The 24,784-nt window shown below is 37.4% G+C and overlaps 1 protein-coding gene across 7 annotated transcripts in view; it reads right to left on the bottom strand.

Annotated features, from left to right (window-relative positions):
- alpha-Man-IIb (alpha-Mannosidase class II b) overlaps window positions 1-24,784 on the bottom strand; it is a 157,438-nt gene that overhangs the window by 54,827 nt on the left and 77,827 nt on the right. For 6 of the 7 annotated variants that reach the window (XM_067782746.1, XM_067782764.1, XM_067782754.1 and 3 more), the window contains 3 exons: window positions 6,402-7,711; window positions 3,802-3,894; window positions 2,818-3,712 (listed from right to left, as the gene is read on the bottom strand). In XM_067782746.1, coding sequence (XP_067638847.1) covers window positions 2,818-3,712; window positions 3,802-3,894; window positions 6,402-6,908 — 1,495 coding nt within the window. In that variant the 5' untranslated portion in view covers window positions 6,909-7,711. The remainder of the gene's footprint in view (window positions 1-2,817; window positions 3,713-3,801; window positions 3,895-6,401; window positions 7,712-24,784) is intronic. The other variant, XM_067782773.1, reaches the window with a different exon arrangement.

Genomic DNA, 24,784 nt, shown 5'->3' with positions numbered 1-24,784 from the left:
ACCATCAGAGGGAATGTGGATGGTAAAGAGCGTGTACTGACTGTAGATACGGGGGCATCTCATTCCTTGATTCGATCTGATTTGGTCTACAGGAGAGTAAAGTCATTACCTGGAGCAAGGTTGCGTACGGTCACAGGCGAGTATAATCAAGTCCAAGGCGAAGTGGTATGTGAGGTATTAATTGGAAAAGTCATGGTTCTACACAAATTCGTTGTGGCGGAGATCGTTGATGAAGTCATATTGGGTGTGGACTTCTTGGTTGACCATGACATCAGGATCGATATGCGGAGAAAAATTATGCGCTATAAGAACCAGGACATACCACTCAACTTTAGTTTGGAAAAAGGGTTCAACAGTAATCGGGTACTGGTGGAAAAGACTCGGCAAAGACCACGAAAATCAAAATCAAAAGTACCTGCGGGAGAAACACTGGCATTGACAAAACCTAAAAGACGCAGGAAAACGAAGCAACGAATTTCCGAGAAAGAATGCGAGGGTAGTTTCAAGCCAGAGCGCACTACTTCGGGGAAACGTGGGAACGATACTGATTATGCAAAGCAAATCCGTCCAGTGCAAGCTCTGCGAAGTAGTTCTTCATTGGCCGAGCAACAGAGTGCGAGGGAACGATCCAGGATAATGAGTACACAGGTACGGCAAGGAAAATAATTCGGAAGGTTTCCGGGAGGGAGATTTGGTACTGTTATACAACCCTCACCGGCGGAAAGGTGTTCCATCCAAATTTCGGTGCAGTTGGGAAGGCCCGTACAAGGTTGTGAAGAAGATCAGTGATACCATCTACCGCATACAAAGCATTGATAAACCACGGAGTAGAAGAGTGGTACATTTGGCGATGCTAGCAGCGTTTAGATCGAGAGATTTGTCTGATCGGGACGATCAGACTTAGGTGTAGGGCAGTGTTACGAATATTAGCAAAACTAAGGAGTGCTGCCGTCTCTAAGCAGTGACGTGAATGCACATCAATAATTCAATCATTATGTATCTACATAAACGAAACAATAACTGCGTCTACATATATGTACCATGTACGTATACGAGCAGCGGAGAGTCAATGCACTAACACATGCATATATCTGAGATACTCCTATAAGTATGCAATAAGAAAAACTATAAAATTGTGCAATTGTAGTTACAGCTGAGAAGTTTGAGAGCTGCTGGACTAGTAGATTCTCGAAGCGACTAGAAGATGCGAATGTTAAAATCAAAGAGTATAAAAGGCGACAGATGTAGAGGCGCTGTAAATCAGTTTCATTTGAGCTAGCAATCAGTTGGTTATTAAACAAGCTATTCGTTGCAAAGTATAAGTGTTATTGTGGAGTACTTTAATAAAGGTCATTTTTCCATTATTCAATATTGGAGTTATTTATTCAACAGTTTAGCGATACGAACGTTGGCAGAAGATTGCAAATAAGGGGAATTGCAGTAAATTCGTTACAATATTGTAGGTGTCACACCCATTTTACAAAGTTTTTTCTAAAGTTATATTTTGCGTCAAAAAACCAATCCAATCACCATGTTTCATCCCTTTTTTCCTATTTGGTATAGAATTATGGCATATTTTTCATTTTTCGATATCGAAAAAGTGGGCGTGGTCATAGTTGGATTTCGCCCATTTTTAATACCAAGATAAAGTGAGTTCAGATAAGTACGTGAACTAAGTTTAGTTAAGATATATCATTTTTTGCTCAAGTTATCGTATTAACGGCCGAGCGGAAGGACCGACGGTCGACTGTGTATAAACACTGGGCGTGGTGGCTTCAACCGATTTCGCCCATTTTCACAGAAAACAGTTATCGTCATAGAAGCTATGCCCTTGCCAAATTTCACAACGATTGGTAAATTTTTGTTTGACTTATGGCATTAAAAGTATTCTAGACAAATTATATGAAAAAGGGTGGAGCCACGCCCATTTTGAAATTTTCTTTTATTTTTGTATTTTGTTGCACCATATCAGTACTGGAATTGAATGTTGACATAATTTACTTATATACTGTAAATATATTCATTTTTTTGTTAAAATTTGACTTAAAATTTTCTTTTTAAAAAGTGGGCGTGTTCGTCATCCGATTTTGCTAATTTTTATTAAGCACACATGTAGTAATATGAGTAAAGTTGCTGCCAAATTTCGTCATGATATCTTCAACGACTGTCAAATTACAACCTGCAAAACTTTTTAACTATCTTCTTTTAAAAGTGGGCGGTGCCACTGTCAAACATTTTACTAATTTTATATTCTGCGTCATACGGTCAACGCACCTACCAAGTTTCATCGCTTTATCCGTCTTTGGTAATGAATTATCGCACTTTTTCGGGTTTTGCAAATTTTCGATAGCGAAAGAGTGGGCCCGGTTATAGTCCCATTTCGTTCATTTTAAATAGCGACCTGATATTAGTGCCCAGGAACCTACATACCAAATTTCATCAAGATACCTCAAAATTTACTCAATTTATCGTGTTCACGGACAGACGGACGGACATGGCTAAATGAATTTCTTTTTTGGCCCAGATCATTTTGATATATAGAAGTCTATATCTATCTCGATTAGTTTATGCCGTTACGGATTACCGTTATGCGAACAAAATTAATATACTCTGTGAGCTCTGCTCAGCTGAGTATAAAAATGTCCTCCAGTGTAGGTTTTGGAACAATTCAAATGTTTCATCTTAGGTTGTGAAAATGATGAGGCGACTCCAATACATTATCGAGCCAGCTAAGCGCTTTCAACAGTAATAGTTTTCGCTAAGCTTTTGACGGGTTTTTTACGTTAATTAAAAAAAATTGCATTTTTGCGAACTCACCAAAAGATATATCCACATTATATAAACGCTTATTGGCCATTATATGATCGATCAATTTTTTATAATTCATATATTGTTGATCAACTTCACGTTCCTTATTATAACGAAAATCATCACCAACTGGTATGAGCGCCACATTATGTGGAAATAGTGATGCTGTTCGCGAATATTGTTCCAACAAAACTTGTGCTTTAGATTCAACATTATCATCAGTAATGAATTGTGCCTTCACCGAGTATTCGGTATATTCGCCAGGTATTTTACGAAAATCAAAATTCAAACAAATAAACGGATGTGGGCCACATGAACCTTTAATGGAGTAAATATCGAATGGCATATTATGTGTCAGCAATTTTCCATGTTGCGTAGTCGCTTTGCCACGCTGCTGCCAATACGGTGTCCAAATGAAATCACCTTTTTGTTGGCGCGCAAACCATTGCTTCCATGCATAGTGGATACGTTGTATGATCGCACCTTCAAAATTACTAACCGACAACAAATACGGTACAGTGCTGCCATGACCGAAAGGATCAATTGACCAGCCAACTGTTGGTGTTACATTTAAATTATTACGTAGCCATTGATGTCCTTCGATTAGCTGATCTAACATAGCGTAGAGATGGACATTGGCTTCATCTGTCATGACCCAGCCGCCGGTAGTAATTTCAAAACGTCCAGATTTGATAAGTCTTTTGAGCGCGCGTTGCTTTGTTGGATGCGCTTGATCCCACCACAATTGTAAGAAACTTATTTCGGACCAGATGAAAGTCATATCGGTGTATTCTTGCATTTTTGTTATGATCAAATTGAGTATTTGTCGCGAATCGGTTTGGAAATAGTTGACGAAAGTCTTCAACCAGCCAGGATCGTTGTGCGAATGGGGCACAACAAATATCTGTAGATAGGGATGGAATAATATTAAATTAAACGTTTTTGTCAAATGAGAAGTCCGCCTTATAAACAAATTAAGGTCAAAAAACTCACCTTTAACGGCGGTCGTTTAAAGTCTTTCTTTTGAGCCGCGAATCGTTCTTCAAAACCACGATCCCAATATTCTTTTGTGTGAATCCATTCGGGCTGAAAATGGAAAAGATAATACATAACAAATATTTGCTTTAAGTTGAGACAAGGGTCTATGTTTTTTAATATCATAGGTTCTACCGCTCTCTGAATCACCAGTTGTTTGTAAGGCAGACCCTGGCTATACGTAGAGTCAAACACAGCACATGTTACTCATGTCTTTTTTTTTTTTTTTTTTTGAATTTGGTAGGTCTAAAGCGGACAAACGCAATAAATCACACAGTCCCCAGTATGATCTGTACCGTGCTTATGGGAACAATGGCACTACGTTAGTATGTCCTATAAATGTAGACTCTGAATATTTGATATCCTTGCTTTCTAATATATTGCGGGATTTTCCCATTCAGGAAGCATGGCCTTACAACCGCAGTGTTCAATTCGGAGCTACAGTGTCGTTTTGTTTATAGTCCGAGAGAGATGTTGGCCTCAAGTACTATTTTTCATGGCTGTGATCGAGTGTCTCACCGCGATCTGCATAAAGGCGAGGTTTTTCAATATAACACTTACTTACGAGAATAATTAAAAATCATGCTTGGCAACATTTACGCCAGGTTGAGCAATAGAACGGTAATTTGTCCTACAGTCGGAAACATCAGTCTTTACAATCTAACATCTCTCAACGGGTTAAGGTTGATTAACTTCGCCGAGGCTCGCAATAAGGTCATCTGCAGTTCCACGTTCCAGCATAAGCTGTTTAGTTGTTTCTCAATAGAAGAATAGGGTTCCAAGTCACTCACGGCAAGCATAGCTCCAGTGTACTGGATGTGCGTACTCTTCCAGATCCAAACATCGACTCGAACCATTTTACCTTGTGACAGTCAATTAAGACGTAAGGAAATTTATAAAAAAAATGCTTATAGGGCCTGGGTGTAATGTAGCGGTATCGCCTAAAGGGAAGAGTGCCCGCCTACATAGTCTTTGAAGGTTTGAGACAACTTCTTGGAGCATATCAACTTATTCCCATCGTACAACAAAGCTTTATCGAAGTATAGAAACAGTTTAATCGGTTCGCCTCGTATCTTCCTGATGCAGTCAAGTCAGAGAAGATCATATCACTCATCCACTTCTGAGAAAAGCTAGCTCTTTTGATTTCACCTAACCACTTCCCCTTTATTGTTATCTTATCGCTATTATTTTCCCCTCTTTTTTTGACTTGCAGATTTCGAAGTACTTACTTCTTCTTTAAGCTACAGCTTTAGAGCCACATTTATTGTCGATGAGTGTGTCCCACGCCAATGGTACTAGGTATTTCCTGCTCTTAAAAGTGGGCTTATCGCCATCAGTCGATCGCTCCCTCTTACCGAAATATATTCTTCGTCATACCGATTGTAGTACCGAAACTTTCCCAGCTAACTACCATCGACCTATTTATCTCGTGCTTCATACAGATTGCAAATATTAGGTTCCTCGCGATAAAGCTCTGGGCAGCGAACTACCATCGACATACTTCTTTCCTGCCTCATACCGATTGCAAACATTCGGTATCCCGCGATAAAGTTCTTGATAGCAAACTGTCATTGATTTTCTTCTACGGATGGTCCGTGAGGCTCTTTGCTCTATTATTAAATATGAGTAAGAAAAGTGGTACGCTACAGTAGTGCCTTTTGCTGAGGCAAAGCCAAACTACTTCTCGAAGTCAACCGGTATCGGGAGGCTCTCTAAAATACAGCTGTGAAATTATCCTAGGGACACGGTCCGCATAGCTTATTGAATTATAAAGGTTACAAGTTCTCCTTTGAGGCGGAACGGCTTAAATTCGGATGCTATGGAGTACGTCTCAGCCCTCATACTATGGACAAGGTGTATACCCTAGTAAGGGTGAGTTTGGCGGGAAATACATACACACGTTTTTTTTTTTTTTTTTGGCCAATTACAAAAAAGGGAATATCATCAGATATATTAATTTCGTGCTGGAACGCATGCGGAAAGGATTGGCGCACCATTTAATGATTATTGTCGAAGCTGCGGCAACGAAGAAGAGCCTGTGACTGTTAGGCATCTACTCTGCGAATGTCCAGCGCTCGGTTGAAAAAGGCAACGTTTCATGGGCAAGATGTTTCTTGTAGATCTGAATGATATAGCCGAGGTCAATACACGACGCTTAGTTAGCTTCACAAACTCAACGAAGTGGTTTGATTAGGGGAGTAGGAACAAATCTGTGTGGTTTCACAACGGGCTTATAAAGGCCTGGGTGTGCCGCTCCGAAGCGGACGGCAGCCACTTGAACCTAACCTAACCTAATTTCATGCTTCAGATCCAAGAAAGGGAAAAGCTCATACACTCTCAGATGCATTGTTATCATTTTGGTACAGTTTAGTTTTGTAAATAGCTAGTCGTCTTATCAAGAAAGGGGTATTAGCGCTAAATGGAATTGTCGAAGCCTTCATACATCAAAATACTTGATTGATCGAGTGTTCTTATCTTGTTGTCCTGCACATAGCGCCACTCTTAAGATCTTTCTTTCACCGTTTAAATTCAACACCAAAATATTTTATTCTAATTACCTGAAAATCAAATTTTCCATATTCCTCATTCGTCGTGATATTCGTTTCGCTCTCATCCATCACATAGCAAACATCACCCCAGTCAGGATTCTTCATGATCTCACCATTAGTAGCAGCAGCATTCATGTCGATGCCATCTAATGCTGTCATACCGCTAGCCAAATGTTGTTGTTGTTGCTGTGTTGCATTGGCGCCACTGTCAATCGGTAATTTTTGTGCACCACCATATTTCCCCACCATATCTCCACCACTTCGTATATTTTTATTATGCACATTCGTTTTATATAATTGTTGTAACGGTGAATTGAAACTAGTCGTCCCCGCAATACCGCCACCAATACCGCTATTCAATGCAGCGGTCGTATCTTTGCCCTGTGTTTGTGTTTGAAGTGTTGTTTCTTGTTGTTGGCCCATTGAAATATAGTAAAGACATAGTAAAATCGTGACAAATGCGGAAAGCAAACCAAAACAACGCGCTGAGCCGCGTCGAAATAATTTGAATGTCATTTTGTGGGACGACGCTTGTCGGTTGGATGGGGGCGAGACTCTGGATATGTTTTCGTGTGTGAGTCTTGGTATAGAGGGAGGCACTCAACGGTGGTTACAGAGGGGGAATAGATTCGTGCAACAGTTGCTGTTGTTGTTGTTGTAGTTGCTCACGTTGCCTACAGCAACTATAGAAAGGTGGTTTCTTATAATTTCCCGGCCGGTTTTTTGTTGTTGTTGTTTTGATTTCCGCAATTTAATTCGATTGCATTTGCTATTTAAACTTTTTTAAGTTAAGCGCGCGCGCGAATCAATGTTGCAGCCAATTATTGTTGCTCACTCCTACGTTGGCTTTCAAGCGCAACGTAATTTAAATCATCTTTAGTTCCATCTGACGTTATGAGCTCCAACTAAGCGCTAAGTTATTCTTTCACTCCCTTGTATATGGTGGAATTTTACATACATTCACTTGATATATTGCACACTTTATGTTCATATGTATGTTTGTAATTTTGAGATCGTTGTTTTTGTTATTGTATCTACATTTTACATAAAGTTGATTGGCATTTCGATTTTCAATTTAAGTTCAGTTTGAATTTCATAAAACATTCATTTCCCGTGCAGCAAGTGAATGTGCAATTTTCCTTCCGTAAGCCAAATATTTTATTTTATCACCTAATTTTACATTGTTCTTTGTGTTTTAAAACTAATTTAGTTGTCGTAAATTTGTTGTTGTACGTTATTCGTTATTCTCACCTGATGGCTCATCGTTTGTGCAACTGACATTTATTGTGGCATTGCAGCAGTAGAAATTTCATTTTTATCTGTAAATTGAAGAATTAAAAACCAATGAATAAAATAGATTTAGTGAATTTAGAATAAACTAGTCAATGTGTGGTTAATGAAATATCTTGCGGAGGAAAGCATTGGTACTGAGCTATTGAGTTGAATATTAAAAATTTTCGTTTTTCGGTTTTTATTTTCAATATTAATATTATCAGCCCAATTCTAAATATTCCCTCAGAAGTTTGTTCTCGCGAATTTTTTTATTCCTGCGGAAAAATTCCTCCAATTCTTTTCTCCTAGGAGGAACAATAATTGGAGAATAGGAATTTCGAATTTTCGAAGTCAGCTGTTTTGTCAATTGAAATTTCGTTGCGCATTTCTTATTTTGTTTAAAAAATTGAAAAGTTGAATTATTGTTACGAATTTGTTTGAAATTAAGAAATAAAGTATAAACAATGCACAGTATTGCATTTCATATGGTATTCACTGAAACAGAGGAGCGTAAGAAGAAGAAGACGGCGGGATAACACAAATCCGCTGGTGTTGCCTGCTTCCATTCAGCAAAGCAATTTTCTGGCGGCCAAGTCGAGTTGAATTCGGCTTTCGTCATATGGCAAAATCTATTTAAGCCTTCTTAAAAAATCCTTGCGCAATTTCTGGTTGACTGCATCAAATACACCAATAGCTCTTTTCTTATATATATATACTTTCCGACTTAAAATAAAGAGTATTGTGGTAGAATGTACATTAGACTGGGTAGATTTATTAACCTATATCGCGCCATCGATTTTTCGGTAGGATTTGGGCTCAGGAAAAAAAAGTTGCACTACGCATACCCAAAAAAAAAAATTTTGGAGCCTGCAAAAAAATGGCGAAAGGGTAAATTTTTCGACCAAAACACTCCCCAAACCCAAAAATAGTTTTTTTTTTTTTTTTTTTCAAAAAACCGTTGTAGAAACGTTGGCGATAACAGTTTTTTGAAAAAAAAAAATATTTTTTGGGTTTCGGGGAGTGTTTTGGTCGAAAAATTGCATTTTTTTTGCAGGCTCGAAAATTATTTTTTTGGGTATGGCGTAGTGGGACTTTTTTTTCTGAGCCCAAATCCTATCGAAAAATCGATGGCGCGATATAGGTTAACTTTCGTCCATACAAATCGACCCAGGTTAATGTACATATTCTAATGGTGATTTCTTTTCTAGACGAAAATGTCGCCTTCACGCCAACCCTTCCAAAAGTTGTGTTCTGTTGTAAAATCAGCTTAGCCTCAATAGAGGGGGCATGGGCATCATTATCTTTTTCAACAACCTACCCCTAAAAATTGCCAAAAATGCAACGTTACTTGCCCTCGCTGCCATTGACGGTGCAGAAAACAGCCCTATCAATTAGCTGATGACACAAAGCTGAAGCGAATGCTATATATATGTACGCATGTGTCGCATCATGCCTCACTCAAAAGCAATTTGCGATCACAGTTGACAGCGAACAACCACACGAACTGCATTTTTTTGTAAAAATGTGTACAATTTTTGTTCTTTTCAAGTAATGCAGGGTGGCACTGAACATTTTAAGTGGCTACAATTTCACACGGCGAAGTGAGAATCTTAAAAATGTTTGCCCCTGAAGTGGCGACATTATCGTGTAGAAAAGAAATCACCATATATCTCGACACCCTAGTCACCCAGGCGTACGAAAAATACTCCGTGTCAAAGAATTCATGAACAGCTTCCATTTGATACCCATATTGTACAAACACATCCCAGGATTACCCAGGTCCACGTTTTGATCTCAAGATCCTAGCCAGAACGGGATAAAATGTACGCTATAAACCTTCCCCTGCAATCACTCTATCTATTGTAACGAATTTACTTGCAAATCCTCTTATTTGCAACCTTCTGCTAAGTTCGAATCACTAAACTGTTGAATAAATAACTCCAATATTTAATAATGCAAAATGGCCTTTATTAAAGTACTTCACAATAAATAACTCTACTATTGCCCGACAGATTGCGTGCTTAATCGAAACTGACTCTAGCGCCTCTATCTGTCGCTGCCTTTTATACTCTTTGACTTCCTAGTTCGCATCTTCTAGGCGCTTCCATTTCCAGAATCTACTAGTTGGCCATCAGCTATCAAATTTCTCAGCTGTAACTACAATTGCACGATTTTATAGCTTCTCTCACTGCATACTTTCGAGAGTATCTCAGATATATGCATGTGGTTGTGCGTTGCTTCTCAGCAGCGTATACGTACATATGTGTAGACATAATGCTTGATTCATTTATGTAGATACATAATGATTGATTTATGGATGTGCATACAAGGCGCTGCTTAGCATCGGCTTAGAGATGGCAGTACCCCTTAGTGTTGCTAATATTTGTAACACTATTAAAAAACCGCATCGAAATCCGTTGCATAGTTTTAAAGGTTAAAGCATTCAAAGGGACATAGGGACAGAAAAAGCGGCTTTGTTTTATACTATGTAGTGATAAAACACCATCATTTGCGACAAGGACACGCCAAGAACAGTGCGGTACATGTACACTTATAATATTTCGAAGATTCCAACCCCATGTTGTTGTTGTTATTGTTATAAAGACACTCTCGGAAGGTTTTGCGGAGTGTTATCGATGTTTATATGGCCCTTTTTCAAACATAGATCGAGGGCGTTCCGGTACCAAGGTACAAGCCCCACCATTCCGGAACGAATTAATATGACCAAATTGAACCTTCTAGGCACCACCACCCACCTCTAGCTATATGACGAACTTGGGGTCGCCAGAGCTTTTCCCGCTAAATATTTGTATAATACTTCAACAAGATTTCCCTCGGATAGGTGAGGTTGACAATTGGGTTGCGAAAGCTTTTTATTGCGCTTATCAACCCATTGAATCCTCTTACAATTCCATTTATATCGTAGGAGGTAGAAGTATGAAAAGGAGCACAAAGTATAAAGATTGCGATGCGTGTTACAACATCAAGGACAGCAAACTAGTCCGTTTTTTTCAAAACGCCAGCTTGCGAACAAAGACGTAAGCGATGGTGTTGTTTTAATAAATCTTGCCTTTCTGAAAATAATTTTAAGGAAATTAATTTTATCAGCTGCCCGTTAGATTTGAGTATTTTCAAACGCGCTAGGTTATATCTAGGAGCTGATTCCATTCCAATTGAACGGAGTCCTTCAAGTTGTGCATAATTAAGCGAAATAACCTATATGTCTCCGAATTGAAAAAAAGTAAAGCCCTTTCGAAACCAGTTTTCAAAAGTAGAAAATATGAAACATGAAAGTAAGGAGAGGAGATTAGGCGGTCGCTGACTGTGGTTTAACCTTACTAAATTTGCAATATATTTATGGTATGTGAATACATTATAATGATAATTCCTCTCAGTAGTAATATTTTGCAATGGGCGTGGCCACTCTCTCTTTTAAGTTGCCATAAATATTTAAGGAATCGACCATTTTTTTATAAGGAAAGCTTGTTCGGTAAAAACTGAAACGAACCAGTATCTGCACGCAACTGGGGAAGTAGCAATGTGACTCAGATAATTTAACTCGACGGCGACCCTTATCACCACTGTGCCACATCGAGAGATGTTCACAGTTAGATTCCGCAGCAGATGGAACGTTAGGTTGATGGCTTATTGTGCCATTTGCGAATGCGTCGCTCTGGCAAGGCAAAAGCTCCCCAACTCCTTCGTGATATGGAGTGAAAAGCCTGAAGAGGTATTTAAATACATTAAAGGCCTTCACAAAAAGTAATAGGCTGAAAGGTGAAGCACAATAGATCGAGGCCTAATATTAATAAAATTATTTGCTTCGATACTTTTTTTACAGCTCTCGTCTATTTGCTTATATTTCGATTTAAGTTTTAGACCACTATATCGAAATGTTCTAATCATTCGATTTCAGCATGAGCTTTATATATACATTCTTCAAATCTATACAATTGCCTACATTATCTTAAAAGCTTGTGTTCTGTTTTTAATGTCAAGTTTTATGGATGCAATATGCAATTACTCAAATTTTGAATATAAGTACGAAAACATAAAATAAAAACAGGCAGATTCAAAACAAAAACTAATAACTCGTATGCACCGTCGCGTGTAAAAGCTGTTAAAATCTGGAAATCACTCACGTGAATTAATTCCCGCTAGGAACACCACGAGGTTTTCGATTGTTAAGAACAAAACTGATTAAAAAAACACGCTAATATGACGTATAGAAATCATTTGCCTGCAGCCGATTATTTCGCCTAGTCAAATGCACTTATTAATATTGATATAAGAGTGAACAGCGGAAGTACTGCTAATAAAAGCACTGCTATAATCCCAATGTTACTAAGCTTTCGATAGCGCGCCTATAAGTATTCCACACAATTAGGATTAAAAACATATAGAATTAGTATGTACCCAGTGCACGGACTTTACCACTTTATTGGTAGATCTACCAACTTTTTAGCCCATTTTCATTTTCTACCACTTCTACCACCAAAACCCAAAAATCTACCAACATTTACCTTTGAAAGGAAATTAAGAAAGGATTCAATTTCGAAGACGAAAAATTACACCTTTTGGAATATTTTGATGCAAAAAATATTCAATCAAGTCAAATGACAACGATTTTTCCCTTACTTAAAGCTTTTCCATTTCACAAGACTTGCATGAAAATTCTTAACAACGAATGGCGATCATTGATATTATATGATAAGGAAAAAATAGAAAAGATATTTTCCGACGATATTCTTAAAAGGATGGATAAAATTGGGAACTGAAAAGAGCCTTCTAAAAGAAAATTGGTTTGAAAATTTGAGTGAATAAATGTGATCCTTAGCAATATTACCTCACAGTAGTGCAGCCGCAGAAAGGTCGTGCTCTATATTGAACGACATAAAAACCGCCAAGCGTAATGGATTAAAAATTTCAAGCATTTCCAATCAAATATTAATAAAAGAGTATTGTATCGGGCGGACTTTATTTCGGCCTCCAATTGAATTAAAAATATTTTATAAAAACTTTTAATTTGTAGGTGATTTTGTTCCTTGTATTTAATAACACCCATATGGCACTAGATTTCTCTTTTTTTTGACAATTTTTTGTTTTTGTTGAAAATTTGGTTTTTATTTTGAAAAATTTGTGCACAACTTCAGTACAAGAAATAAATTGTTTATGAAAGAAGCAGTCATCTACTCGCAAATATTTTCCTGCGCTATTTTCATCAGTTGTTTGTGAATAATTTTGAACGAAAACAAACAAGTTTTAAGTAAACGATAACATGCCAGTGTGGCAGAAAAATACTGGTACATTGGAAAATTGTTGTTGTAATGAGACGTATCGCTCAAAATACAGAAAAAAAGCAAGTATCATATAGGCATAAGCTAAATATGTATATACAAATTTACAAGAATTTTTTTGTTTTGTTTACATGTTTTTTATGTGTTATTTCCGTGAAATTTGCTTTGGTTTTACAATAAAATATGAATTGTTTTGTACAAATATAAAGTGTAGCTACCAACTTCTACCATAATATAAATTTTTCGTCTACCAATATTCTCTTTTTAAAGGTTCGTGCACTGTATGTACCTAATGGTGTATAAAGGAAGGAATAGCAACAAAAAGGCAGTACTTAGACACCAATCGCAAAGTGAGTAGCGGAGCATTCATATGGCTGAGTGGATAAGCCTGAGCCTTTACACTAGTTTAAAGTATGAATATTGGAGATTTCGAGTTCAATACTCAGCTCCGCAGAAGCTAGCTGATGAATAATTGAAATTCAGAAACAAGTCCTATTAACCATCGCTGTTTGTAAAATTTATAATTTTTCTCTAATATCAGTAACATCCTATTTTTGCTGAAAGAAAAACATATCGGGATCATTGCACATAGGTTAAAATTCAAAAGGCTGTTTCCAACTCCAAATTCAATACATTCTTGTTGTTTTCGTAACTTCCCGAAGCTTACACTGAAAGAAAGAGACTGGTAAAATCAACCGAAATACGGGTCAATTCAACCGAAATTTCTGTTAATTTTTATCGATCGCAACAAGATGTTGAATCAACTGCGCACAAATCGTTGATTCGTAATTGACCGTTTTAGTAGTCAAATGAACAATAAAAGTTGTTGCGACAGCTACAAATTGGCCGGACGGGACCTACATGTTTTATGCCGACTCCGAACGGCATCTGCAAGGCAGATGAGTCTTCACTGAGAGCTTTTCATGGCAGAAATACACTCGGAGCGCTTGCCAAACACTGCTGAGGGGCGACCCCCGCTTAGAAAAATTTTCTTCTAATTAAAAAACCTTATTTCTAAAATTTTGATGTTGCTTTGCACGGGGCGTGAACCCAGGATCTTCGGTGTGATAGGCGGAGCACGCTACCATCACACCACGGCGGCCGCTATACTATAAGGAATGCTTTGAAGAAAAATTAACGAAATTGGTTAAGGACCACGCCCACTTGTATATAAAAGATTTTTACAAGGGTCGTAGACGAATAAAATAAGCTATATCTTTGCAAAAAAGAGCTTTATATCAATGGTATTTTATTTCCCAAGTGGATTTATAACAATAAATTGGAAAAACTTCAAATTTTAAAAAATGGGCGTAGCACCGCCCCTTTTATGACTAAGCAATTTTCTATGGTTTCGGGAGCCATAACTCGAAGAAAAACTAGTTCAGAATAGAACCATCTGTATTTGTATTATTGCGCAGCCTTGTAACGCTATTAAGCACACAAAACAAACAACAACAGCATTTCAAGTGTACAGCTGGGTATGTAATGTTCGGTTTCACCCGAACTTAGACTTCCTTACTTGTATTTCTCTAATATCAATAACATTCTACTTTTGCTAAAAAGAAAAACATATCGGTATCAATGCACATAGGTAAAAATTCGAAAGGCTTGCTGTTCCCAACTCCAAATTCAATACATTCTTGTAATTTTCGTAACATCCCGAAGCTTAGGAGAAGTTTTACGGATATGTTTAGTACTTAGTCGGTGGGACTTTAGTTTTGCGGAATAGAGTGCGTACAAAATTTATTATAAACTTTTCATACATTTTTCGATGAATAGAGTAAGCTCATTTGTAGTTTCTTGCAGGGTTTTCCGTGTTCATATGTGCACGTTTGTTATGTTCATGTCAACGTGCTTCTTTGATGGGCCATTAATTTGCAACATGCACATAGTGCTTTTACTCTATAATTGCCAGTTTTTAATACCGATTTGCTTTGTTGTTTTCTTTTGTTGCATGCAAGTAATTTTTTTTATTCTTTTTTTTCTCTCAATTTAACACTTAATTACTATCGTTGTTTGTGCAGTAATGTCAAATCTTATTGCCTTTTCCGCTATTTTGCAGCCAAGCTAATGGTAACTAAGCCGGCCTCTGTTGGTGCGAGCATAACAAAAACATGAAACAACTTAAGGAGAAACGCAATAGAAAATGACTTAATAATGCATGCGTTAATTTAATTTTAACGGCTTAATGCAAAGAAGTGCGTAAAACGCGGAAAAGGCAGAAAGCATAGATTATTTATTCCATAAAAAACATTTTCTTTTCCTATTTTTCTGACACATAAATTGTATGTATCGTTTGTATCGTAACCAATCGAACTCCGCACTATAAAAATTTATTTTTGGGAGCTTAAATTTGAAAAATCTTATATCTGAACAAAAAAATAAGTGCAGTCCTGGGTTAAATGGGGTTACACTAACGAAGGCGAGTTATATCGACCGATATAACTCCTTTCGCCAGTAGCAAAGACATTGGAAACCGTTTTACTCCCTCATTTCATGGCAAATCTTCGTCTAGCCACGCACCAACATAGCTTCCGCAAAATGCACAACACCACCATTGAAATTTAGGAACGAAATTTCGAAACCTAGAAAAATTAAACAGGGGGTTCCATAGGGTGGTGTCCTATCCCCGCTTCTGTTTAATTTCTACATATCAAAACTCCCTTCCCTACCAGAAGTAGTTACATCATTTCCCATGCTGACGACTGCACGATTATGGCTACAGGACTAGGCCCTTCAGTTGATGAATTAGTTTCTAAAATGAACAGCTATCTCCCCAATATTTCCGGTTTCTTCATCTTGCGCAACTTGGCATTATCACCGACAAAATCCACGGCCACTCTGTTTACTATGTGGAAGGAACAGATGTCGCAAATATTTGACGTACGCGTCGATAGTGTCACACTACCGACTGTCAAGTCATCCAAAGATCTTATGGGTAACGTTCGATAATACTCTAGCCTTCAAGGCTCATGCAATCGAAATTGTTTCTACAGTACAAAGTCGCAACAAAACCCTCAAGTTGCATGCCGGAAGCAAATGGGGAAAAGATAAAGAAACTTTTCTAATAACGTACAAAGCAATTGGCCGGCCGCTCATGAGCTACGCGTCACCAGTTTGGTCGCCTGGTCAAAATGCTGCAAACAGAACTGCCACCGGCTGTCTCCTTATGACCCCCGAATACCACCTACCCAGCCAAAGAGCTCAATATTAAAGAACACAACGAAATGCTGAACACGCAGTTTTTACTTACAAACCAGGACATCCTAGCAAACAACTGCTTGATATAGCACCGCCTCCACGGGGATTAAGGGAACATCTTCAAGCACTATGACGAGATACGGCACTTGCCAACACAGCCGTTTGATCTAAGCAAGCATAACCAGGCCCTTAGTCAAATCCACCAGAATCGGTAAACGCCTTTGTCAGAACGCGCCTGGTCAACCCCGTTATTAATATCCAATATCCCACACTTGCATTGCAGAAGAAGGAAGCGCATTACCAAGGGAGATACGAGTTACCCTGGCCCACCTTCGTTCTGGATACTGTAACAGGTTAAACTCTTACTTGTCCAGAATCAACCCCAACATACGTAATGTATGTCCTGCATGCGATGTGTCCCCACATGACACCAACCATCTTTTCAATTGTAATGTGGAACCTCCGCCTCTAACACCTATCTCCCTATGGTCCGCCCCTGTTGAAACAGCCAGTTTCCTTGGACTCCCGTTAGAGGACTTTGATGACAATTTGTGAGGTGCCGTGCCCATTTAATGCGGCGAAGCACTGTTAATACAACAACAACAGGATCCTGGGTTCAACTCCCGGGCAAAGCAAACTCAAAAATCTAGAACCAATTTTTTTTCGATTGAAAAAGAGTTTTCCTTAGCGGGGTCACCCATGGCAGTGATTTGGAAAACACTCCGAGTGTATTTCTGCCATGAAAATATACTCAGTGAAAATGCATCTGCCTTTCGAGGTCATCGTAAAACATGTAGGTCACATCCCGCCCATTTGTAGGAAATATTAAAAAGGAGCCCAACCATATTTGAAAAGAATCTGGGCCTTAATCTCCTCGGAGGAAAATCGTGCCATGTATTTATTTATTTTTCTTTTTCAAGACTCGAATTTAAGGAAATATATTTCCACATATCACGATTTTCTGAACTCCTCTTGCTTTTATGACTTTTTCATTGCTTAAATTAGGCTACGCCTTAGTTTGTCCTATACAAAAAATTCAACTTTGCAGTTAGGAGTAAAGAAAATTCAATTAATAACTAAATGTTGATATTGTAACGAATTTAGTGAAATACCTCTTATTTACAACCTTCTGCTCACGTTCGTATGGCTAAACTGTTGAATAAATACTTCCAATACACAATAATGCAAAATGGCCTTTATTAGAGTAGTTCACAATAACACTTATACGCCGCAACCAATAGCGTGCTTAAATCAAACTGAATCCATGATTGCTCAGCTTGCGCTCTTTTATACTTTTTGGTTTCCTTGTACGCATACTTCTAGGGGTTTCTTCTTCTAGAATTTACTACTTAGTTACCAGCTATAAACTACAGATGCACGTTTATAGCTTCTCGCATAGCAATATGCGCGTGTTTATGTGAGTAGTTATTGCATACTTTTGTGAGTTATCTCAGATATATGCATATGTTTGTGCATATCTCTCCGCTTCTCATATGTACATATGTGAAGTGACTACTTAGTATCGGCTTAGAGATGATAGTATGCCTTAGTGTTGCTAATATTCGTCACAATATGTATAAGAACGTTTTCTATCAAATCTGGTTTGGAGACGAACCAATTCCGGTACTGTGCCATCTTCAGGCTATTTTTGTTATTATCTCATCAAGCCGACAAATCATATCAGAATGAAAAATACTGATAAAGATAGAACAACGCCGAAACCGGTTTGTGTTCAAACCAAATTTTTCAAGGTTTAACGGAAAATCGTTCCAATATACATACATGAATTACCAACCCTGTCGGAAAATCAACAAAACGAAATAAGCCCTTAAGATCAAGCGGCCTTAGAATATACCAGCGGCAGGTATGCGTGTGGTAAGAGGCGACTAAAGTACCAAACTATTTTTTTTTGTTATTTGATAAACCACAAAAAAAAACTTAGTTTTTTCATATTTCTACTATGAACTTATGATAGATCTCTTTACTATAAACTTCAAAACATGGAGGATTTATTGAACAGAAGTGATTTTGACTCACGACAATTAACGAAAAAGAAATAAGACCATTCTCTAAGGCTCAAACTGAAGATTGACATCCGACTACAGTCCTTTAAGTATTTATTCTTAAGACAATTTTAGGCTTTAGTGGCACCTAATAAAAATTTATAAAAGTAACTAAAAAATGTTCTCTTTATTAGTAAGACGCACCCTCATCTGCAGACAACAATTAAAGTGAAATAATAAACGTGTGGAACTATTAATCGCTTGTAAATGGAATTGCGCAAGAACGACACTTTAAGATGTCAAATCCCACCTATTCACACGATTGCGTCTCCAAACAAACGAGCCATGCATATTTTAGCCAGCCAGTTGATTTACAGTCTAGCCAAGTTTTATATCACTCGAATGTTTTTATGGCCAACATGCATATATATCTATGGCTATAAAATTAATGGTTTTTAAAACGTGAATGGGATCTTTTGTTCTTGTCTGCTTTTTTTATACTCAGCTGAGCAGAGCTCACAGAGTACATTAATTTTGTTCTCATAACGGTACCATGTAACGGCATAAACTAATCGAGATATATATAGACTTCTATATATCAAAATGATCTTGGCGAAAAAAGAAATTAATTTAATGTCCGTCCGTCCGTCCGTCTGTCTGTCCGTGAACACGATAACTTGAGTAAATTTTGAGGTATCCTGATGAAATTTGGTATGTCGGTTCCTCGGCACTCATCTCAGATCGCTATTTAAAATGAACAAAATCGGACTACAACCACGCCCGCGTTTTCGATACCGAAAATTTCGAAAAACAAAAAAAGTACGATAATTCATTACCAAAGACGGATAAAGCGATGAAACTTGGTAGGTTGGTTTACCTTATGGCGTAAAATAGAATATTAGTAAAATTTCGGACAATGGGCGTGGCACCGGCCACTTTTAAAAGAAGGTAATTTAAAAATTTTGCAAAATGTAATTTGGCAGTCGTTGAAGATATCATGATGAAATTTGGCAGCAACGTTACTACTATTACTATATGTGTGCTAAATAAAAATTTGCAAAATCGGATGACGAACACGCCCACTAAAAAAACAATTTTTTTAAGTAAAATTTTAACAAAAAATTGAATATCTTTACAGTATATAAGTAAATTATGTCAAAATTCAACTCCAATAATGATATGGTGCAACAAAATACAAAAATAAAAGAAACTTTCAAAATGGGCGTGGCTCCGCCCTTTTTCATTTAATTTGTCTAGAATACTTGTAATGCCATAAGTCGAACAAAAATTGACCAATCCTTGTGACATTTGGTAGGGGCTTAGATTCTTGGACGGTAACTGTTTTCTGTGAAAAAGTGCGAAATCGGTTGAAGCCACGCCCAGTTTTTATACACAGTCGATCGTCTGTCCTTCCGTTCGGCCGTTAACACGATAACTTGAGCACAAATCGATACCTCTTTACTAAACTTAGTTCACGTACTTATTTGAACTCACTGTATCTTGGTATAAAAAATGGCCGAAATCCGACTATGACCACGCCCACTTTTTCGATATCGAAAATTACGAAAAATTAAAAAAAGTGCCATAATTCTATACCAAATATGAAAAAAGGGATGAAACATGGTAATTGGATTGGTTTATTGACGCAAAATATAACTTTAGAAAAGACTTTGTAAAATGGGTGTGACACCTACCATATTAAGTAGAAGAAAATGAAAAAGTTTTGCAGGGCGAAATCAAAAGCCCTTGGAATCTTGGAAGGAATACTGTTCGTGGTATTACATATGAAGGGCTCAGAACCAAAAGGATCTAAGTGACATTTTTTTAAAAATTGAGTTATACCCATATTTGTATATTTAATATAGTGTCTATTTGTTGACAATGCGATCCAAGCCATTTTGGACATTTTAGTGCCATATCTTTGCCAGGCCAAAAACGCACTAAATTTTATTGCATTAATGATTGGAGCCTGGATCTAAGTGCGCTCCTCCAAGCAATAAAATTTAATTGCTCGGCCAAAAGAGCATGCAGAATTTTTTCAAGTATGCAGTTTTGTAGCCAGTAAATAAGTTAATCTTAGTTTTGTAAAAAATTTCCCTAAATTTTGGCAATTTTTTTCTTGAGTTATACCCCATAGGAATTTTTTAACGTAATTTTTTTTATATGGAAAAAAGTCCTTATCCTCGTAAGAAAAAAAATTGCCAAAAATCAGCGAGCCTTCCTACATGTGCAGAGAAATCATAAGAAAGGAGGTGAAAGCACAGGAAGGACAAAAACCGAATACAGAGGAGAAAACAATAAAGAATCTACGGCATAAACTAAGGAAAAACAATATTGTCACAACGAAAGCGGACAAAGGAAACACCACTGTGCTAATCGAAAAAGAGAAATATATATCCAAAACCGAGGATCTAATAGAGGAAATGAAATGTCGTAGAATGAGGGAGGATCCCACAGATGAATACCAAAAACAAATCAAAGTTGCTATAAAAAATGCAACAAATATAGTAGATTCTAACATGGCACATAGATTGGTCCAAATGAACCCTTCGGCTCCTCCACTGGTTGCGCTACCAAAAATCCACAAGCCGGACACGCCAATGAGGCCCATCATTAATTTTAAAACGGCACCATGTTACAAACTGTCCAAATATTTAAAAACGATATTGATAGACACTCTGGAGCTAAGGAACGAATATGCAATAGCTAACACAACAGAACTAATAGAGAGACTCGAGGCCGTAGAGCTAACAAGAAACAGCAAATTGGTATCTTTTGACATAAAAGATCTATACCCATCTATACCACTATCGGAGACTTTGGACATAGTTAGCTCAACAATAGTTCATAACACAAAAAACAAAGTAAAAAGTATGCAAATCACAAATACGCTAAGAACCACTTTACGTCAAAACTATTTTAAATTCAACAATAAAATATACAGACAAACAAACGGTCTTGGAATGGGAAGCCCCACATCAGCAATTCTTATGGAAGTGTTCATGCAAAATCTGGAAGAAAAGTACATACAGGAGCTGAAGTCCAAATTAGGCGTGTCATTTTATGCTAGATACGTGGATGACATAATATGCGTTTTAACTACTAATAACGAAGAGCTCGTACTGGAGTACCTCAACAAACAGCACGGCAATATAAAATTTACAATGGAAACCGAAAAAGACGGAGGAATCAACTATCTAGACCTCACGATAAATATTGATAAAGAAGCCAAAAGATTTAACTATGACATATATAGAAAGTCAACGGCCACCGACACAATAATACACAATACCTCAAATCACCCTCAACATCATAAAAATGCAGCATTAAGGCACTTGGTACATAGACTTGAAAGAACACCTCTTACACAAGAGGCATATAAGAGAGAACTTGAGGTCATATATAATATCGCTGCAAACAACGGATATAAAAAAGCACTAGTAGATAAGCTCAGAAGGACAAATGGAGAACCAAAAAGAAATAATGAAAAAGAAAATAATAGCTGGACGACTATGACATATACTGGAAAAGCAACATATAAATTGGCAAATTTCTTTAAAAAATACAACATTAACACAGCATTCAAAACATCGAACAATCTAGGGCGAAAACTAAGAACTAACATTAACTCAGAGGATCCGTTTAGCAGCCACGGCGTATACAAGCTTACCTGCGGATGCCAGCATAGTTACATAGGACAAACAGGACGGCAAATAAGAACGAGGTTCAGAGAACATATTAGAGATTACAACAAAAAAATACGGAATCCAAACATTATACCCGAGTCTAACTTCGCGAATCACATGGTCGAGAATGAATGTTCCCCAGCAAACATCAATAAAACAGTTAGTGTTCTTCACATACAAGAAAAGGGCCGACGTCTCAACGTACTCGAAAACATGGAAATCTACAAACAGAAAACATTCGACGGTAGAATAATAAACGAACAGATAAACACCATTTCTGACACAATATTCGAGCCTTTAAAACTTGTTTACAGGAAACAACTTAATCACACAGGTACAACAGACAAACGCACAACAACAAATAAACACAAAACAATTAACACACCAAAACAAAAAACCGACAAAGAAGGTCAAACGACTAAAATCACAGATTTCTACCTACCCCAGTCAGCCACACAAATCGATTAGTAAACCACCCTCGGTTCTGAACGAACACACATCACATACACATAACTAAATATACACAAGCATCAATTTGACAATACCTGCTCATATACCTACGAACTATAAATACAGGACAAATGACAACAACAGATCAGAACGAAAATCGACACTGATGATGGCACAGCGCCGAAACCGGTTTGTCTCAAAACCAAATTTGACAAGGGATGACGGAAAATCGTTCCAATATACATCATTTATCCACCCTGTCGGAAAATCAACCAAACAAGTTAAGTTTAGCACTTTATTATACTAAAATTAAACGGGCTACAAGACTGCATACTTTAAAAAATTTTAGATGTTATTTTGACCGATCAATCAACGTTCGAAATTTTGTTGCAACAATTTTTGGAGCCAAAAGGGTCTAAGTGCGCTTCGATCCAGAAAAAAAATTGCCAAAAATCAGCGAGACTTCCTACGAACTTAGGTTTAGCACTTTATTACACTAAAATTAAACGGGATACAAGACTGCATACTCGAAAAAATTTTAAATGTTATTTTGGCCGAGCAATCAACGTTCGAAATTTTATTGCAAAAATTTTTGGAGCCAAAAGGGTCTAAGTGCGCTTGGATCCAGAAAAAAAATTGCCAAAAATCAGAGGTACATTCTACGAACTTAAGTTTAGCATTTATTATACTAAAATTAAACGGGCTACAAGACTGCATACTCGAAAAAATTCTACATGTTCTTTTGGCCGAGCAACCAACGTTCGAAATTTTATTGCAATAATTTTTGGAAATTTACAGTTATTTTCCATCTGCATCCTTTGAATTAGTTGACTAACCTGCATTCATTTAGAGAGGAACCGTTTCAAACGCATTTACCCAGAATTTACAATAAGTAATTTACATTAACCTTAATTATCTCAATTCAACGTCGATGTTACTTAGATCCTTTTGGTTCTAAGCCCTTCATATATAAAGAAATCAGCGGTACCCGACAGATGATGTTCTGGTTCACCCTGGTTCACATTTTGGTCGATATCTCGAAAACGCCTTCACATATACAACTAAGGGATACTCCCTTTTAAAACCCGCATTAATACCTTTAACTTGATACCCATATCGTACAAACACATTCCAGAGTCACCCCTGGTCCACCTGTATGGCGATATCTCGAAAAGGCGTCCACCTATAGAACTAAGGCCCACTACCTTTTAAAATACTCATTAACACCTTTCATTTGATACCCATGTAATACAAACACATTCCAGGGGTATTTGTATTTTTTCACATATCAAAGCAGTACATCTAAATCTTATGCATGGCATTTTCATAACTTTTCCTAAAGTGTAGGTAATGTCAAGCGCTTTTTTCAACAAAGAACATTTAAAACGTTTATGAATTTAACGCCAGTAAACAATTTAATAAAAGAAAACTAAAAATAAATAACAAGAAAAAAAAACTAACAAGAATACTTGTGCAATACCGTAGCTGAAGATTGCCAACAAATTAAATTTTTTTCTGCTTGTAATTTGTTTTTATTGCCAACAGTGCACATTCTGTTATTGTTTGTTGTGTTGCTGTTTGCTTGTACATAATTTTTGTGGCATGCAACTGGATTGGTTTGTTGTCGAATCATTTGCTTGTTGACGGGTTTGTTGGTTGCTAGCAATTTGGTCACGGTAAGCTGGCATTGTTAGCTCGACTATATAACTATCAGGGATGCCAGATGTTACAAAAGCAAATCCGTGAAAAAAGCATTTCTAGTAGAAAATAATTTTAAATGGGCATATATCTACCGATATCTTAATATATAAAAATCACGTGTCACTATGTTTGTTCCCGATGCACTCCTAAACTACTAAACCGATTTTGAATTTGTTTTGCACCTCGTGTGTAGTTCCATCTAACATGAAATATAGGATAGGCTATAATCTCAGTTTATAGTCGCAATATTATTTTACTGCAAATTTTTTTATGTGTTTAAACGTAATAATAAAATGTTACGTATACGCACCGGAACTCACATTTTCAGGTGGTGCGGATATACTTCTGTGTAATTGGTCGGTGCTTAATTAAACAACGTGCTTATCAATAAAAAATATTATAGCGAATGATATCAAGTATAGTACATCACCAGGCCCGCCGAGAAGGGGGGGGGGGGGGGGGGGGGGGATTAGCCCCGGGCCCGGGGTTTCTGAGGGGGTCTGCGATTTAGAGGTACTATGGCATTTTTTTTAATTCAGGAGAGTCTTTAGTTGTTCCATATGCAATTTTTAAGCCGAATTTCAACAGCAACGAAAATCTGCATTTCGTTTTAACATTATAGTGAAGTGTGAAAAATAAAAATCTATATATATAAAAAGAAAGGCTAAAATGTGTGTTAGTTGGTCGCCGGTGTTTGAAGAGATGCGTCTGTCATTTTGTTCACTTTCACAAAAGTTGCGTAAACCTCACGCGGTTGTTACTACATAGGTTTGGTTGCGAGC

Source organism: Eurosta solidaginis, chromosome 1 (genome assembly GCF_040869045.1).
Source record: "Eurosta solidaginis isolate ZX-2024a chromosome 1, ASM4086904v1, whole genome shotgun sequence".
In the NCBI taxonomy this organism is placed as follows: domain Eukaryota; kingdom Metazoa; phylum Arthropoda; class Insecta; order Diptera; family Tephritidae; genus Eurosta; species Eurosta solidaginis.
Note: the sequence above shows the minus strand (reverse complement) of the source record. Positions and strands in the feature narration are given on the sequence as shown.